Source organism: Drosophila innubila (assembly GCF_004354385.1).
Source record: "Drosophila innubila isolate TH190305 chromosome 3R unlocalized genomic scaffold, UK_Dinn_1.0 2_E_3R, whole genome shotgun sequence".
NCBI lineage: Eukaryota > Metazoa > Arthropoda > Insecta > Diptera > Drosophilidae > Drosophila > Drosophila innubila.
Window position 1 is genome coordinate 1,007,183 of NW_022995380.1, and position 19,163 is coordinate 1,026,345.

Consider the following 19,163-nt stretch of genomic DNA (forward strand, 5'->3'; position numbering starts at 1 on the left):
GTATCATTCAGCCAACAACATTTTTCTCTTTTTTTGCTTTCATATTATTTTTTTTTGTGCCTTCCCTTTTATGTGCTGTTCCTATTTAAAACTTCATTTATTCAAGGGCATTGTTGGATTCTCTGGGCATTTAACCTATTCAAATGCTCTGGACATTTTCAATTGTGTTACGCTCGTTTGAATTGCAGAACTTATCGAAAGTCACACTCCGTTTGCCACGCTCCATGAAAATGGTGTGACAATAGGCTGAGGAATGCCACAAAGGCAGCATTTGCATTGTTTGGAACCGTATTTGGATCGATTTCGATTATAGCCATTAGCTGCCATTCCCATGCCCATAAATAATTTGAGCTTTCAAGCTTTATAAATAAATTTGAACTTTCATAATCTAAACATTTCTTATCATTAACTTCATGAAAATGGTTATGCTGATATGTTTTAAGGAAATCTCCGACATCTTAATTTATATTATTTACAGTTTCTCCGTATGTGTCCAAACACTTACATAGGTTACATAAGGACTGTAAAACATTCAAATTACTGAATAAAAAACCAATAACATTTAATATTGTGTGCTAAAATTTATTGCATGGAAAATTTGAGTTTCATGAGTCCCGCAAAACACTGTTGCATATTTAATTTCAATTATACTAGCAACAAAAATATGAAATTACATTAAGTTGCATAAATCATACTCAAATTACACAAAACTTTAATAAAAACTAGTCGAAAAGGCTATAGTCGAGATCCCGAACATAGGATACCCGGTACTTACTTCAATATACGTAAAAGTGCTTCAAAGAAAATACTTGTTTTGCTCTGAAAACTTTAATTCGCCAAAACGGCCGTTCTTGTCCGATCTTGATTCGATTCAGTGGGATGATAGACAATACTAATAGATAACGTTAATTACCACAAAATACATATCTTAAAAACTGTGGGTGTGGTGGGTTGGGTATATAGAAGTCTGTGGGTGAAAGTTGGTATCTCTATCTCTTATAGTCTCTGAGATATAGGCGCTCACACAAACGGACAGGCAGACAGACAGGCTGTTGCTCATCAAGAATATATATACTTTATAGGGTGGAGATGCCCTTTCCCTGTTACATACATTCCAACGAACACAATATACCATTTTACTTATTTTTAAGTAACGGTATAATAATTTTGGGAAATTTTTATTTTATTTATACGAGTTACTTAAAAAATCAGTAAAAAGTATTTTGTCTTCGTTGAAATAAATAAAAGGGAGAAGGAGGCATCTCCGACTCATAAAATTACATTAATATTCTTGATCAGCATCAACAGCCGAGTTAATATAGTCATGAGACTTTTATAGCTAGAGTAAACACATTTGGCGCATGCTTCAATTAACCCCACAGATCAAGTTTGTTTTAAAGTTTCGCCACGCCCCTCCCACCTCTCGCAAATCGCGTAAAACCACCACACATACTGGTTTAAATATATTACGTTGCTTTTGGAAAATAACGTCATCTATTGTTATCAAGGCTGCAAGCCTCCAAAATTTCATTAAAGGTTTTGTTCGGAGCAAGACATCGGTTTGGTTCGCAGGTGGTTTATATACCCCTGAATTCAAGGTTTGGGTTCGAACCTTGGTTCAATTTCATACAAAAAAATATTAGTATTGTTATATATTTTTCTCATTTCGAACTAATTTTATTTGTTTTTTAAAAGAAATCAAATTTTGATGATAATTTAGTTTATTTGAAGATTTAAATATGACTTATAAAAAATATCATAATATTTATGTAATTATTTTTTTTTCGAACCGAGCCTTGTATTTTAGAAAGCGGTTCGACATAGGTTCAGGTTCTGCAAAGTAAGTAACTTCAAGGGTTCGGTTCATGAGCCGGTTCGGGCTGCTTAAAACCCGATTAGCATTGATTATTATTGTATAGCAACTTAATTTATTTTTTAAAGAAATTCAAGCTCTAAATGTATCTTCTCGTATCGACTACAGCCTATTCGACTAGTTTTATTTTTTTGGTTCTAATTCTACTAGTTTCAAATTCTAAAACTGAAAGCTGTAAAATATATAATAGATCTATCAATCTTCTTGAACGAAAGCAAACAATACTCATATTTCTTTCTTGTAACATTGATGTTCACTAACTGAAATGAGATTTTCACCTGTGGCTTAAGAGCTTAAAGGAAAGTGCTCGGCACTAAAAGCTTTCATCTGCATATGCATGTGAAGAGATTGCCACACGTGGGCGTTGCATTCAAAATGTTATGGCACGGGGCCGAGCATGAAAAACAACAACAACACATTTGCTAAATATTCATATGCAACAACCACAAATGCGCCCACTTGTACGTTCACGACCACGCCCACAACAACCCTTATCATTTGCCCACGCACACATTGTAAACTCAATAAGCCAGCAAAACGCCAACACGCTCATGCCGGCCGGCCACAGGATATATCAAATTAACGTTTCGTAATATACTCGTATGCATGTATGTATGTATAATCGTATGATGCATGAGGAGGCGTAGACGGTACATGGCGTATGTGCAATCAACACAAAACCGTAACTGGAGACGACTCCAGTTGATTCAGTTACGGTTGCTGTTGCAGTTGCAGCATCTTACGTCGAAAAACTAACTCGGACGATCGAAAGATATGAATTTTCAGACGTAAATTTTGCACAGACTTTGCAAAGTTAATCAGAAGACCGACAGTGAAAAATCAAACATACTCCCACTCAGATGGCAGATAAGAGAGTACAGAGTTGGATTTTTGTTCATGTGCCTGCTGTGTTTGCCATTTCTATGCTAAATTGTGTGGGCCGAATTGCGCATACGCCTCGTAAACTCTGGACCAAAACTGCTAGCAATTTGATTAAAGCGCGAGAGTCATAAAGTACAAAGAATACCAAATACACTTTCCACTGTACATTTTATTTATTTATCCCCATATGACGACTAAAAATTTTATCTATTTTCCCAGTAATGATAGTGCAACTTCAATTAATACACAGATATTCTTTATGAGTACATAAAACATTTTAATAAATTCAAATACGAAAATAAATATCGATCCGAAAAGGCACTCGTGTACAGTTAGCCCTCGGTAGAGTATAAAAGGAGACTTGCTATTAAATTGGCATAGCGTCGCAATGGGATGCCGATGAAGAAGCGGCAGAAAATAAAAATTAAAAACATAAAAATTCCATAAAAAAGCGAAGAAAATCACAAAAAATGGCAACGACAGCAATGAAGTCAACCAAACAAAAACAAACGAAAATAAAAGAAACCAAGGGACATAGCTCGGTGTGAAAAGAACAAGCTATGAAGATATGACGATATAAAGATATCTACAAGTAAATCACTAACAACACGCGCACCTGTATCTGTATCTCAATCTCTATCTTTCTCTATCTAAAATGAACCAGCATTGTTTGAGTATCAGACCGGAAACCAGAAGTGAAAACCTTTAATTTTCTTGTTTTCGCTGTGTACGCAATGTGGAGGGAGGTGAGTTGTCTCTTCGACCGGAAAATTCATTGACTTGGCGCACAAAAGCAAAAGGAAATGATAATTTTCCACAAGCACTTTACACACACACACATGCAGTTCGACTAAAGCCTGTCTTACTTGATGTCAGCTGAAGGCAGCTGCCAGTTGATGCTCACTTTAATTATCTAGAAATTCAATTGAAATGCTTTTAACTTTTGCCCTGTTTTAGATTACAACAGAACTCAGTTCCATTTGACAGCATAATTTGACTCGTATATCTTCATATACACACAGATACACACTCACAAACACAAACATTTATTTATATCGCATCAATTTAACCAACGAGTTGAGAATCTTAATGATTTGACAGATGAATCAAGCTGAGCTCTTTAAAAGTCATTTAATAACAGTCTTTAGATAATTCATACTTTACTTGTTAGATACACACGTGTTACATTATACATAAATTTAGAATTCTGAGAAAAACAAAGCTTGTTTGGTCATCGTTACTAAGAAATTGTTGAGCATTTTATACGTTAGTAAATAACAAAAAAACATACTTGACTGTGGAATGTGAAATTAACAAGAAAGTTCATAAATATGGAATAATTATTTAGTTTGGTTATTTTCATAAAATGTTGCTGACTTTACAGTTGTCAAGTGGAAAACTAATTACTATTGATTAGGTGATGATATTTATTGATTGAACGTTGATACTACTATATATATTTATCTATCTTTTTTATCAGTTTTCTGCTAATCGATTAAAAGGTTCCCAGGTATGATATCATTTACTCAACTGATTTTTTGATTAAACATTGTATTTCAATGTCCTGTTTGGTTTGGTATTAACCCTTGACATTCGATAAAATCTTTCGCATCCCAATGAATCCCTTCAAGATGCTGTTGCACTTTGTATTAGCCTCTAGCAACATTGCAGTTAGTTGTGCTCATTCTTATCACAATGATGCCACACTCAATCTGAATCGAGTCCAGTAACTGCCTTAATGGATTCTCATGGTGGCGCCACACAGTTGGCTTACGGTATACTGAGACCATTTGCAATTCCCATGCCATCAAGGAATGTATAAATATAAATTGTCTGATAACAAGTACAGTGGCAAATCTGCTAGGGCATCAGCAATAACAACAACTGGTTAACTGGTTGACTGTTAGTCAAGTCAGCGAAATATTTGCTGAGTTGATTGCAGCATCAGCATTTTGCGTTCCGTTGACCGTTCGACTGTGACTGATTGTTTGATTGATTGATTGACCGAACCGAACCGAAGGCCCTAGTTTAGTTTATGGACAAACAATGGCGACTCACTGAGTTTTCCATCATTTATCATACGATCTGTGTGTGAAAACGGCTGCCCAGGACACACATCAGATTTTGGGAAGGTCTCAACACCTTGTCAAGAATTCTCATTTAAAGTTGAGACTGACATGTTTGCTTACTGCGCTGAAATTCAAGTTGCAACAGAACATGCCACAACCACAGCGGCAGTTGGAAATAGTTTTCCCCCTTGATATGGCTGACAACTGTGTAAGTTTCGAAACCAGCAACAGCTCTTAACCATGTTTGGCACGTGAGTGCGCCATGTCAATGGCTGACTTCTTCTAACGTGGCCAAGATGGTTGTGGACGATGCCGTGAAATGAAAAGAAAAATCAATAAAACTTTTGCTGCCACGATGACACAAACGCAAACGCAATAAACATTTCTATGTATTATACTATATATTTTATGTATCTGTGCATAAGTATGTTTCAGTTATGAGACCCTCCCCTCCCCCCCCACCCACTGCTCCTTTATCCCCTGTGGCGGTGCCCGAATGCTGCAAATAAATCATTGGATAACATACAGGAGCATGTCGTTGTTGTATTTGATGGCTACTTCGAAATGAAATCAAATCAATGTCATCATGACCCAAGGATACCATTGTACATGGATGTGATATGGTCGCCATGTGCAAAGCGTTATTCTTGCCCCTTTGGGGTATTCGACCTTTTCAAAAACAGTCCTCTTATTAAGACTAATGATCTTAAATTTTAAGAAAAAAATAACAAATATCTTACTTAAGTTACAAGCATTTTCAGTTAAATCGTATTGAAGCGGTGTTAAGCGTTTTGTAAAAATCATTTATAAAATTTATATAGGTCCCAGAAAACGAAACCAACCGAAAATCTCTCAAATCTACATACATTTAGGAAGATTTTCGGTTGGTTTCTTGTTCATAACTTTATTTAATTTTTCTGTACATGTATAAGCTGCTCTAATACTGACTTAATTAATTGCAGTAGTTCTCATTTAAGACATAAGTGAGAGCTTAATCGAAACTTTTTAAATTCTATAGGAAGAAGAGCTGTCAACTTAAATTAAAGCAAATCAGAGCTATTTTTGTTTAGTATTAAATATAATTATTAATATTTTACTTTCTAAACATTTGAGTAATTATCTAGGGTGCATAGAAATCGAACGCTACCGAAAATCAAACAACAATTTATGAAATTTTGGTTAATTTTAATCAAGGACCGTAACTGTTATAAGTTCTAAAAATTAAAATTGGAGCTTAGCAATTATTTTCAAACTTTTGTTTAAATGTTACGAAATAACACTTATTTTGATTTTTAATTAAAAGTGCAAAATAATAATTAAAAAGCAATTTTATTTAAAGTTGACAGATAACACTTATTCTTGATATTTTCAATAAAAATTTAAAATAGGAGTTATATTTGATTTTATTTTTAAAGTCGCAAATAAGAGTTATTCAATAAATTTTAAATAAAAATCAATAAAATAAAGTTAAGTTGAACATCTTTGGAACCAATTGCTACATTAAAAAATCTTAAAATATTCTTATTTTGGGCTTCAGCAAAAGCGCCAAATTCGGCATTGAATTGTAGAATAAGAATATTTTTTAATAGGATGAAAAGATATTCAACGAAACTTTATTTTATTGATTTTTATTTAAAAGTTATTATCTGTAAGATGAAAAGTTCTGTCTCTACTGTAATGCGTCAAGAAATCGTTTGACACAATCTTTGAGTAAACACTTAATGTAGCTGATAAAGAGTGTAAATGGCGTTCACACAATCAACACTCCATTTGACACCCCCCTCCCCACCATTATTACATATTCAACTTCCGAAGAACACGAGTTGAAGCAATGACAATGCGTAGCATACTTTTCAGGCGGTTGCTGTTTAACGGCCTGCTTCCGGCTTGGTGCCCCTTGGGGCACAACTACACACCCATGTGTGTGGCAAGGCATGGTATCAGCCACAGCCACAGCCACAGCCACAGCTGGGGCAACGGCAATGGCAACTCGAGCAACAATTGCACTTCGTAATCCATTGTCTGTGGGCAACTATTAAAATTTGTAACTGGCATTTGCAAGCGCCAAAAGCAGCCGTAAGCTGTTCGTGTTGTGTGTATGTGGGAATTTTGTATGCCCATCTATTTTAAAATGGTGCAAAGTACGGTTTTAAATAAATAAGAGCTCACATATGTATGGTATGCAGACAAGTCGACACTCAGTCATAAAGTGCGATATTATTAAATAATAAACAGTTTAGCTCTGACAGCACACAAAACAGGCGTGAAAATATAAAAGCAGTCAGATTGCGGTATGGGATGAGGTGAAGTGAGAAAAGGGGGAGTTGAGGGTTGTGTACGCATTCAACTGTCAACAGTAACGGTATCCATCTAAGCTCTTACAACCAGAAGCTGGCTTCGGAGGGACAGCGTCGAGGAATTCCAAATCGACGACTTCCATAACGACCGTCTTCAAAGTTGTTGGAGCGCAACAACAACCACAATAATGAGAGCGACAAGGATGACAAGAACAAGGCCGAAAACTGTCTCCAATAAATAAAGGCAACAGCAGCGACAGCAAAATGTGCTGACAGCAACAAATGTTACCAACATCCTGAGCTGCTGCTGTTGCCGGTGTTGCTTTTGCTTTCCTTCTCTTGCATTAACCGTTTCATCTGGCATCCCGAAACCAAAGTTACCAAGTCTCCGAGTTGCCAGGAATTCCCTACATCCTCCTTTTATCACAACGAATATCATACCTATGCTCACATTACTTACGGACGGAGCCAAAGGACGCGGGAGGAAGGGCAGACCGAGCCCACAACAGAAAATAATCAGAAATTCTTTAGTGAAGAGTGACTGGCTTAAACCAAGTCCTGCAATAAGCCAAATATATATAAGCTTGCAACTACAGTCTTACTTCTTATTATAATAAATATAATAGATATATGCTGAAAGTTGCATTAAAGTTTTAAAACAAACTTTTGCTTAATTAGAAGATAATTTTAATACGTATTTATGAACACATTTGATTTTTAATTAACTTATTATAGTGTGAGTTCCGAAATTTTGGCTAATAAAAAAAGGAGGATAGCCAGTTATTTTTACAACATCCGTATCGATTGATTGTCAGATTGTGTGACAGATTGTGGGCAATAGGTATGCAGGGAATCAAAGTGGAAGCTGTAATGTTATTATCTTGATTTGACACTAAGCTGCAAACGGATAAGATTTGCCTATCGACAATACAATCAATACGATTATCCACTGTAGTATTTGTGCGTAAAGGACGAGGGAAAACGTAAGGCCGTGATTAAATAGCATTGATACTCATGCAAACATTGTCTGTCCAGATATTATGTATGTGTGAGTGTGAGTGGCCATAAACGTGTGGACAGATGTGGCAGCTTTTACTTAGGACAATCGACAGTGTGAGAACCCATAGACATACTCACATTCGTATTCTTACTGGGTTTATGTATTCACGTAGATTGTTGGGTGCTTACAGCTTTGAACACAATGAGGGCAATGGGCAAGTGGAAACACTTTGCCATAGAGCTTCTGCGGTTAACATGGCGTATGATAAATATTTGAAGCTCACACAATTTACATACTAGGCCCCAAACTATGGCAACCAACTAAGTGCCTGACTTTAAATGATTTAGACTAAAGTCTGTTGGGTTTTTGTTTGTTGCCAAAGTGACGCTTTATCAATTATTTAATGTAATTGGGCATGCAAATATTTTGTGCTCCTTCCTGCTTGGGAATCCCAGGCGATAAAGAGGCCAACTAAAAGCTCATGTGTGGCAATGAAACTGTTAAGCCGTTAAATTGAATTAACAAAAAGGTTGATTATGTTGCCAAGATAACTTTACAACCCTGTTAAATAGTTAATACTCAAAGTGTGTTTAGGCGAGATGAAAGCCTTTGCTGGCAGCGAAAGTCTAATACAATGCTAAACTTTTACAATTTGATTATTATGTCAAAATTAAGAATTAAACTGGCATTTCAAACGATTCTATTATCGAACAAAAATTTGCGTTGACTACACTCAAGCGAGGCCGTTATCTTCAGTCTTATCCCATTAGAAATAACATTTAGACCGAATAGCTGTTATCAAATTTACAACTTCTTTTCACAATCTTTAATTGAATTTCTTATAGAAATTTTTACAAATCATTCTCACAAACTAGAAAGCATGTAAATTATAAATACAAATTTAGGAACAATGTTATTAGGAAAATATGTTATGGAGAAAATAAATTAAGTACGCAAAAATTAAGAAAAGTTATAATAAAAAATTCTACATGTTTTATGATAACAATTTCGATTTCGAGTGTTATCTAGTACTAATTAATTTATTGCTTAAAAATTAGGAATTACTATTAAAAAGGAAATAAAAAAACAATAGTATTTGGTCGCAAAATTAATTTTTAGTAATATAAAATTATAAGATGTCTTTTTGAATTTCCTAATTAATGTTTTTATACCCGTTACTTAAAAATTAAGTAAAAGGGTATATTGTTTTCGTTGGAATGTGTGTAACAGGAAGAAGGAGGCATCACCGACCATTTGAAGAATTTTTATTATTGATCAGCATCAGCAGCCGAGTCGATATAGTCATGTCCGTCTGTTCGTCCGTCCGTCCGTCCGTCTGCCCGTCCGTGTGAGCGCCTAGATCTCAGAGACCATAATAGATAGAGCAACCAAATTTGGCACACAGACAAATAAGTATAATTGAAATAAGTATAATTGAAACAAATATAATAATTGAAATAAGTAACGGGTATTCTATGATCGGGATCTCGACTATAGCCTTTCCGACAATTTTTTTCTTTAATTCAAACTAATATATTCCACTAGAAAAAAAAGAGAAAGGGAAAAACAGTATTAATGTATTTTCGATTTTTTCAAGATCTCTAAGTTAGGGACCGTTACGATTATTACTTTTAAAAAGCAATTTTAAAAATAAGAATTATTTAATGATTTTTATCATAAAAATTATATTTAACCTGCATGTTCTTTTAAAATAAAAAAATATATGAAGTAATTATTAAATTTTTCTCATTTGTCATTTTGATTTTAATTTTATCCATTTCCATTTTCCATTTTTATTATAAAAAAATATTGTTTTCAATTCTTAAAATAAATATTGAAAAAGATTAAATATTTATAAATAAAATAAATTTTAATAATTGAAATAACTCTTATTTGTTATTCCTGGCTTAAAGTAATACAAATCGTAAAAACACCGGCCAAGAAATGATTTGCATAATTTCTTAATTTAAAAATAGTTACTTTCAAACTTGAAGTATAAATTTAAAACTGTATATCAATAAACTACAAATATAATTAAAGGCTTTCAGAAAAAGTAATTCGGTTATAGCATTCTTAAAGCAACATTTTAAAAGTTTAAAGAATAAAAGTTGTATGAAAAAAGTTCCATAGTAGAAAAATATTTAAATTGCATATCTTTTTTGGTATCTGGGGAAAAAAGTTCTTGCCCAGTGTTTTATGAAAAATCCCCCGCTTAACGCAATCTGAAGTAGTCCTCAAGTTGATTTCTTAATATAAAACATTTTATTAAGATAGTCGTCGTATCAATTGTCTTTTCATACGAGTATTGACGACAATTGATATCGTTTCAATCTGTCAATGCCTATCAACAGGTTGTCAAGTATGAGGTGATGTCAGCAGGTATGAAGTGAGTATAGCCGATATGTTTGGTACGCGATTTTATATGTATATTATGTTGTTTGACATCGCTTTGATTTATACTTCACATAAGTTGAGCACAAAAGAAAAAAAAATAGAGAATAAATTTAACTGTAGACACGCTGGGCAGAAGCCTATCAAGAGGAACGCACCTTTTCGGTAAGCTGCACACTGATAAGGATAAGAAACTGATGGCTCTTTGTAGCCGTAGTCCAAACTGTGTCGAGAGTTATTCAATGAACCGATAGACTGAAGGCAGCTGAGTGCCATAAATTATTCACTTGAAACCAAAACTTGACAACCTTTGGTTATAAATCATTCAAGTACTTTTCGTCTCAGCTATTGGGAAACGAGTTATCCCCCAAAATGTGCATTAGATAATGCGCAAAAGTCAGTATTGAAGGCGTGACACAAATCTTAAAATCCGTCAAAACCCCAACAAAGTAAGCCAAGTCAAATAGTAGAGTCAGCAACTGTGTAAGGTACTCTTATTAGTAAATAAAATATTTTTGCTAACAAATACGTAGATCAAACGTTGCAGCCACAGACAGCGACAGTTGCAGATGCACAGATATACTTAGATATACATATGTATGTAGGTACATATGTTGTCTATTTAAAACTACATACATACATATGTAAATATATTTCAAAGGTAGGCAACGACTACATTGCAATATATTTTCGAATGGCAAAAATAATTCGAGTGTGAATAAATAGCTCGCCGATCTATTTATTTGCATAGTGCTAATAAATAGTATATGAATAGTATTTGCGATTACAAATATGAGAGGTCTTCTAAATTTAATAATATAATATTTAAAATTTTAATGTCTGTGTTACAATCGGTTGAGCAAAAGTGCAGCATCAAATTTGAACCAAATTGCAGTTTTATGCTCACTGAACGTGGCAGACGAAACGGTAATAATAAACACAATGCAATACTAAACTTTACCAAGGAAAAATAGAAAAACACAGAGAGAAAGCCATAAGAAGGCAAATAGAGACGGAGAGAGATTACGAGGAAAGCAAATAAAGCTACATAGTGAGTGTACAGCCAGAATAACAGAGAATATTTTGACAAAGACAAAGAGATTGGTTAATAAATGTATGGGTATTGGAAATCACAACATACGAGTACTAAATTTCAAGTGTCATATACGACCATTTAATCCACTACGAAGAGCACAAAACAGAAAACTTCTCGACTTTAATTTAAAGTTATACAAACTTTTCTCTTAAGCTTGGCACACAACTTGTGTCAACTTTTGACACGACGTTAGAATAGAAAGCAGCATGCCGAGTCAAACTTGTGTAGCGCATTCAAATAATTATGAGTTCGGTACAGCGAGAGGCAGAGACAGGTGACGCGGCAGGTTAGAGAATTAGTTGTACATTGGCTGCCAAACGAACAAACTGACAGAGAATGCAAGCGAGAGAGAGACATAGAGAGAGAGAGAGACAAAAAGAGAGACAGATAGAGAGCAGCAGATGAAATCAGTGCATCGAGTGGTCGGTAGGTCAGTCGGTCGGTCGGTCGGAATAGGAATAGGAATAGGAATAGGAATAGTTTTCAGGGCCCCCCACAGAAAGTGCAATTTAAGCGACGCGTCGCGACGGTTTAATGCGAGCAACGAACACCTTCGACATTAGTTTGGTACGCAATTTAGTACGCGAAATGTTTGGGAAAGGCAAATTTGGCCAATGCAAATAGTGAAAGGCGTCTATTTAAGTGCAACGTAAGATAAACATAACGTAACGTAATGAAACGTTTAGAAATAGGCGGCTTTTTACACCCCCGTTCCGTACTCCCATACCAATTCTCATACGCCTTCGCCATTGCATTTCCATTTCCATTCAGTCTCAGTCCTTGTTTAAAGGTCGCGTGTGTGTTGTGAGAGGGAATCATTTAAATCGCAGTGATGAACTTTCTTGTAAATATATCTTACTTGCCATAAATATGCAATAAGGTGACAACTATTTAAAATTGCATCGCATTTCGGACTGTATTTACATAAATATTTATACGATAATTCGGGGAGCTACGGTCCAAAGCGTTTCAATTAATTTTGCAATCTCTTTACTTGACGTGCAAATACAGTTTTCGATAACTGCTAAATGCAATTTGCTGCTGAAATGAAAAACGGGTGGAGAAACCGAACAAACAGATGCCTGGGAATACTATACATACATATGTACATATATTTCGTATTGCTCCCTGGGGCGTTTGTTTGTCTCACTGTCTGTCTGCCTGCCTGCCCGCCTGCCTGCCCGCCTGACGTACCCTTTTTCAATGTTCCCCCTTCCCTTCCCATTCACATGTCGTTCTCTAGCAGCTCTTGGCACAATTTGACGTTGTAATTGCTAAATTAATGCAAGCTACGGCAATTATATTTGCTCGCTACACAAAAAAAGGGTTTAGTTTATCTTGATAATTTTCCAAGGAACATTACGGATACGCCACGCTCTGATCACAATTGAAAAATTAAATAAAACCGATTTTGACGCGTCGTAGGGAAAACTATCTTCACCATTGGCTGTCATGAAAAAGCATATGCATAATACATAATCTACGTAAATATGTATATAGCTGTGTACATACAAACGTAAAACATATCTTAATATAGCCTACTAACAACCCTATTCACTCTCTCTCTCTCTCTCTCTCTCTCTTTCTCTCTCTGAATTTCATGTTATGTGTTGCTGTCTTTTCGCTGTGCTCACTTTTTCCGCTTAACTTGTCAGGCAGTGTTGTTTTTGTTGCTGTTGCATTTGCTGTCACCGTTATGCTTTCTTCATCTTTAGCACACGTTCAGTTATACACGATTTTCGCTATTGACATTGCCACATTATGCATTTTATCGATTTTATATCATATTCTTATTCACCGGTCAGTTGTTTCACGTCTATCAACTATTCATTTATTTACCCATTTTTATAAGTTATTCAACTTGGACTTGAGTTAAACGGAAATATACTGAGTATTGTAATCTTAAAGAATATTTATATCACTATCAACAAATTATTTTCTCTCAAAACCTACGTATAAGACTCCTATATTAAATGTATAATTTTATTTTAGCTTGATTTAGAAAAAGTTTGAATGAACTAAATGATGCCTATAAATATGTCTATTTCAAGCTGGCTCCGAATATATCTAAGGGTATAAGTGTGTTGTGTACAGGGTATTAGGTGGTCGTGCATTTTCTACAGCAACGTGTTTGCTGTTTTAATTGTAGGTTGTTTATGTTTTATGTTGCTGTACATTTTTGTTCTGTGTGCTTGCAGTTTATTTCGTAGTTTGTGTTTAATTTCTGTTTCGTGTAAATACACAAAAAATTAAACACATATACATATGTATAGACAGACGTGGGTATACTGCTGTATATATAACTATAAAGAGCTGAAAAACTTCTGGCAGAACTTTTGATACAATTTGCACATCTGGCAAGTTTCTGTGTACACGATTAGATGCTGTTTGCTATTGAACTTACAAGTTGAAGGAATGCAAATAAGTTGTGGTTTCAATGAACTAATGTCATATCCTACGGTTTTTTCAATTTTCAGGTGTCACTAGACTCATCCGCAGGTGTTGTGATGATGCCTCTTTGCAGGACGATTGTTTTATCATAAGGAGCAGCATTCACACAGCCAAATCGAACGCAACAATAACGCTTCCAGACTTAAGCCAATAGTCAAAGCACTTCCAAGCACCAAAATCGATCACAGAGCGAATCCAGAAAATCGTCGCCATGTTATTAATTCACAAAAAACTCACATCCATTGCTGGCTTTGCAATATTCTTGTTGGTCGTGTATGTGACAACATATGCGCTACAAACGACCGACGCACAGGATGCCAAAGGATCCTCATCCTACACCAGTATCAATGAGACGAGAGATCTCTACAGCAGCGAGACGCGGCACAGTCGACGATTGCGACAGGCCGAGGTTTTAGATGATGATGATGGCGAAACAGAGGATCGCTCAGGGGGCGAGGATGAGGCTAAAACATGCTCCCCAGGTCTCGTTCTGCCACTGTGGATGCCACAGAAGCACCTGTCGATGGGAGACCGTGCAATGCGCGGTTTAGTTTACTTCCTGTTAATGATCTATCTCTTTGTGGGCGTCTCCATTATATCGGATCGATTCATGGGAGCCATTGAGGCAATTACTTCAATTGAACGCACCGTAACCATTAAGGCACCCGATGGAACCAAGCAGTCAATGCGAGTTCGTGTCTGGAACGAGACTGTGGCGAATCTAACACTAATGGCACTCGGCTCGAGTGCTCCAGAGATTCTGCTATCCGTGATTGAGATCTACGCCAAGAATTTCGAGAGCGGCGACCTGGGACCGGGCACAATTGTCGGCTCAGCCGCCTACAATCTGTTCATCATCATTGCCCTCTGCATGGTGCTCATACCCACGGGTGAGAAGCGTCGCATCAAACATCTGCGGGTCTTCATCGTTACGGCTGTAGTCTCGATATTTGCGTACATTTGGCTCTGGATGATACTATCGATCATTTCACCGGGCATCATTGAGGTATGGGAGAGTCTGGTCACATTGATCATGTTCCCCGTAACCGTACTCTGGGCATACATTGCCGAGCGTCGTCTGCTTCTCTACAAGTATATTAATAAGAAATTTGTCGTTAACAAACGAGGAGTTGTTGTCGCTGGAGAGCACGAAGCGGACGAAACAGATCCTGAGCACGGCAAGCCCTCCGCATCGAGCAGCTCACGGGATGTGAATGCGTATGAAGATGCAAGACGTGAATATATTGTCTTGTTAGCGGAACTGCGTCAAAAATATCCCGATGCGGACCTCGAGCAACTGGAAATGATGGCCCAAGAGCAGATGATATCACGCGGCACTAAATCACGTGCCTTCTATCGCATCCAGGCTACTCGCAAGTTGGTCGGCAGTGGAAATCTAATGCGCAAAATTCAGGAACGTGCCCATAGTGATTTGAACGAGGTAAAGGCCCAACTCCATCGCATTGAAGATGATGATGACGAGGATGAGCCCACACGCATCTACTTTGAGCCAGGACACTACACCGTCATGGAGAACTGTGGCGAGTTCGAGGTGCGAGTTGTCCGACGCGGCGATATCTCCGGCTACTCAAAGGTGGCATTTGAAACCCAGGATGGCACCGCCTCCGCCGGCTCCGATTATGTGGGCAAAAATGGTACCCTTACCTTTCCGCCCGGCGTCGATGAGCAACGCTTCAAGATCGAGATCATTGATGATGATATATTCGAGGAGGATGAATGCTTTTACATACGTCTCTTCAATCCCTCCGATTACGTATCGATCGCGGTGCCTCAAATTGCCACAGTTATGATTCTAGATGATGATCATGCCGGCATATTTGCCTTCGCCGAGGGAAAATGCGAGATCAGCGAATCCGTTGGCGTTTATGAAGTTGTCGTTATGCGTTACTCCGGTGCCCGTGGCTCCGTCATTGTACCCTATTGGACAGAGGACTTAACTGCAATGGACGGTCGACACTACGAGGGCGTACATGGAGAACTGTCTTTTACCAACAATGTCACCGAGTGAGTATCTAATTCTAAATGTATAAATCTACTCGTATGTCTAAATATATCCATAATTTTGTCTTCTATATTGATATTTTTTTCGATCCCTTACTTAAAAATCTCAAGGTCTATTAGTTTAACGAATCCTGATCAGTATAAAAATAAGTCCGTCCGTCTGAATGGACCTAGATCTCAGACACTTAACATAAGAGCTAGAGACACCAGACTTTACACCAACTTAAATGCATATTCTATCAGTTTGGTTAAGATATCTCAAAAAAACAAAATACTTTTTCATACTAAAACTTGATTTTCGACTGAGCTTCTCCATGGTAGCTATATGATTTGAGCCAAATTTAGTCAGGATGTGTATTTGGATGTATTTTGTATATTACCCTAACAGATGTATGTTGTGTCAGATTTGTTGAGATATCTCAAAAAACCAAGAAGTTTTTCATACCAAAACTTCATTTTCGATCTATCGTTTCTATGGCAGCATGTGATATAGAGGTCCGATCCAAATAAAAAAACAAACTTGATCTGCGTACTGTATTCAGAAACCTAATTACCAAGTTTGAAGTTTCTAGCTCTTATGGTCTCTGAGATCGACTAGTTCAAACAGACGGACGGACAGACGGACATGGCTCAATCGACTCGGCTGTTAATCCTGATCAAGTATATATATATACTTTGTGGGGTCTGCCACGCCCCTTTCTGCCTGTAACAGAAATTATGCCAAACACATCATACTCTTTTTGCCCATCTTCAATGGGCTTAGGGTATAAAAATCGAATGCGGATTTCAAAAGATTTATTGCAAAGAGAATATCAAATGATTGCAAATATGAGTGGAAAATGGGTCGAAACTGATCTCCAAGAATAGTTGCGGCATGTTCCTATTTATCGTTTAATTTTTGATCATTTGATACTGAAGTCTGTAAAGTGCTTGCTGGTATACAGGAGGTTCCCTCATATTAGTTTTTAACTATTTATTAGGCTAATATAAAATGAAATTATAGCATAACATTTTCAATTAAAAGTAAATGTAAAATTTATTTATTTTTGAATTATTATTTTAAATGAATTCAAAATGTAAAATTCACTAAACACATATATCGATATCTATTCAAAATAATATGGGTATTTTTATCAAAATGTATCCATATTTCTTAATATATTTATGTCAGCATATACGAATTTTGAACTTGACCCAATCTTGTCCTAATAAAGGTTAATTAACAAGCTGCTTTCAGGTTGCCATAGCTCATCCTCAACTTACTAGTTTGGTGACTAACTAACTGCCTTTTTGGCTGCTCATCACATTCGAGCCAGGTCACGCAAGGCCAACTCCCAGTTAATTTTTTTTGTTTCGGCAACTCGGAATTGTCGCTCTGGGAATTCGTCCGTCAGCCAGCAAACCGAATCGATTAAAGTCGAAATAATTCGCGTTTTTAATTGCCGCGCCAGATGCCAATGGCAAGGCAAGTTTCTAGGCCAAAATGCACGGCGAACATGGGCGTTACCAATAGAGTCCTGCTATTCTGTTAGCGCCTGGCACCTGTGGTCGTGTTGTCGTTAGGGAATGGTGTTTGATGGGGTAAATGCCACACATGACACATACACACACATACGCAAACACACACACACACACACTTGGGCATCAAGCTGTGTGTCGTGTTCCATACGACTTTTGGCTGTCAAACGCTTGTGTTTCCAGCTGAGTGATATTATCGTACTATTACCGTGCGTGCCACAGCGTCATATTGTTGTAACGAGCACACACATACACACATAGTTTGGTGTGTGATGCGTTTGTTAAAGACAAAGTGCAAAATCGAATTAATTCTTCAAAATGAGTTCGCTTGGCAAATATTTCGCTGTCATCAATAAGATTTAGTTACCCAACTTGTTTTAGCCATGTTGTGCGTACTATATGTAGATTCAGTTAGTGGGCAGTAAGAGCAAACAATTTAAAAATTATTTATTTAATATAAAGGTTCATGCCAATCAATCTCTATTCTTCTAGGACAAACTAAAATACGCGCATATCAGAAATATATAAAATACATAGTACATTCATTACTTCCAAACAGAGAAAGTAATCATTATAAGTTTTATTTTTAAAAATTATATATATTATCTTGTATCTTTCATCCTTGTCGTTGATTTTTTTAATTAAAAAAAAAAACGAAAATAACCATTATTTGTGATCTTTGCTTTCAAATATCTTATAAAGAAAACTACAATTTGATTCTATTAAATAAGCAACTTGTTTTTTGTATTCTCGATGGTCTTAAAGACTTCCTGGTTTTTTTTTTTAATATACTTACAATTTAGTTAATCTCTTTTGCATTCTTATTTGAACTAATATTTATCAAGTTTACTTAAATATGCGTAGGGCTTACTTTAATATGCACAACTGATAAATGATTTTCATTATTTTAGATGTGTTAATTATGTTTTCCGTCAATACATTCAACTTTTTATATAAAGTCGTTAATACAATGTGTCAGTCACTGTTCACTTGCTGTTTGTTCTTTGTTTTTGTCTTTGTCTTTGTCTTTGTCGTCGTCCTCGTCTTTGTCTTTGTCCTTAATTTGCTGATTTGCTACTTCGTATAAATTGTTTTTGACACGTTGCTGGCATTTTTCACGGCACCACAAAGTGATAGGAGCAAAAAAAAAACTGCCAGACGCCACGTTTCATCTGCCCTCTTCCTTTTTCCCCATCCATTTGGTTTGTGCACATAGCATACATTTTCGAGATTTTGCATTATTTCATAATAAGCAACAAAGCGGAGCAGACAATTAGATGGGACCACGTTGGCTCCTGTCGCCAGAGGGCAACTTCAAAAATTAAGTGGCAACTTTGCCATGCGGCATTTGTGATGGAAATGCCACATGAGTGTGCCACATACATACATATTTGCGTGAGTGTGCTCCCAAAATGGTCATTAAGCTGATATTTACAGTGCCACAGATAAATGTGTGGTCACAGCGACAGTTGAAATAATTTTCCATGGTTACCACTTTCAATTGCTCCATTTGTCCCGTCATTCATTTGGTTTAATTGTAATTATTTGGCCAGTTTTAAACGTT

At 36.4% G+C, this 19,163-nt stretch overlaps 1 protein-coding gene across 7 annotated transcripts in view; it reads left to right on the plus strand.

Annotated features, from left to right (window-relative positions):
- Nucleotides 1-19,163, plus strand: part of LOC117789414 (sodium/calcium exchanger 1) — a 74,112-nt gene that overhangs the window by 34,802 nt on the left and 20,147 nt on the right. For 6 of the 7 annotated variants that reach the window (XM_034628434.1, XM_034628436.1, XM_034628438.1 and 3 more), the window contains exons 1-2: nt 12,041-12,257; nt 14,086-16,084. In XM_034628434.1, coding sequence (XP_034484325.1) covers nt 14,271-16,084 — 1,814 coding nt within the window. In that variant the 5' untranslated portion in view covers nt 12,041-12,257; nt 14,086-14,270. Of the gene's footprint in view, nt 1-12,040; nt 12,258-14,085; nt 16,085-19,163 lie in introns of those variants that run through there. The other variant, XM_034628433.1, reaches the window with a different exon arrangement.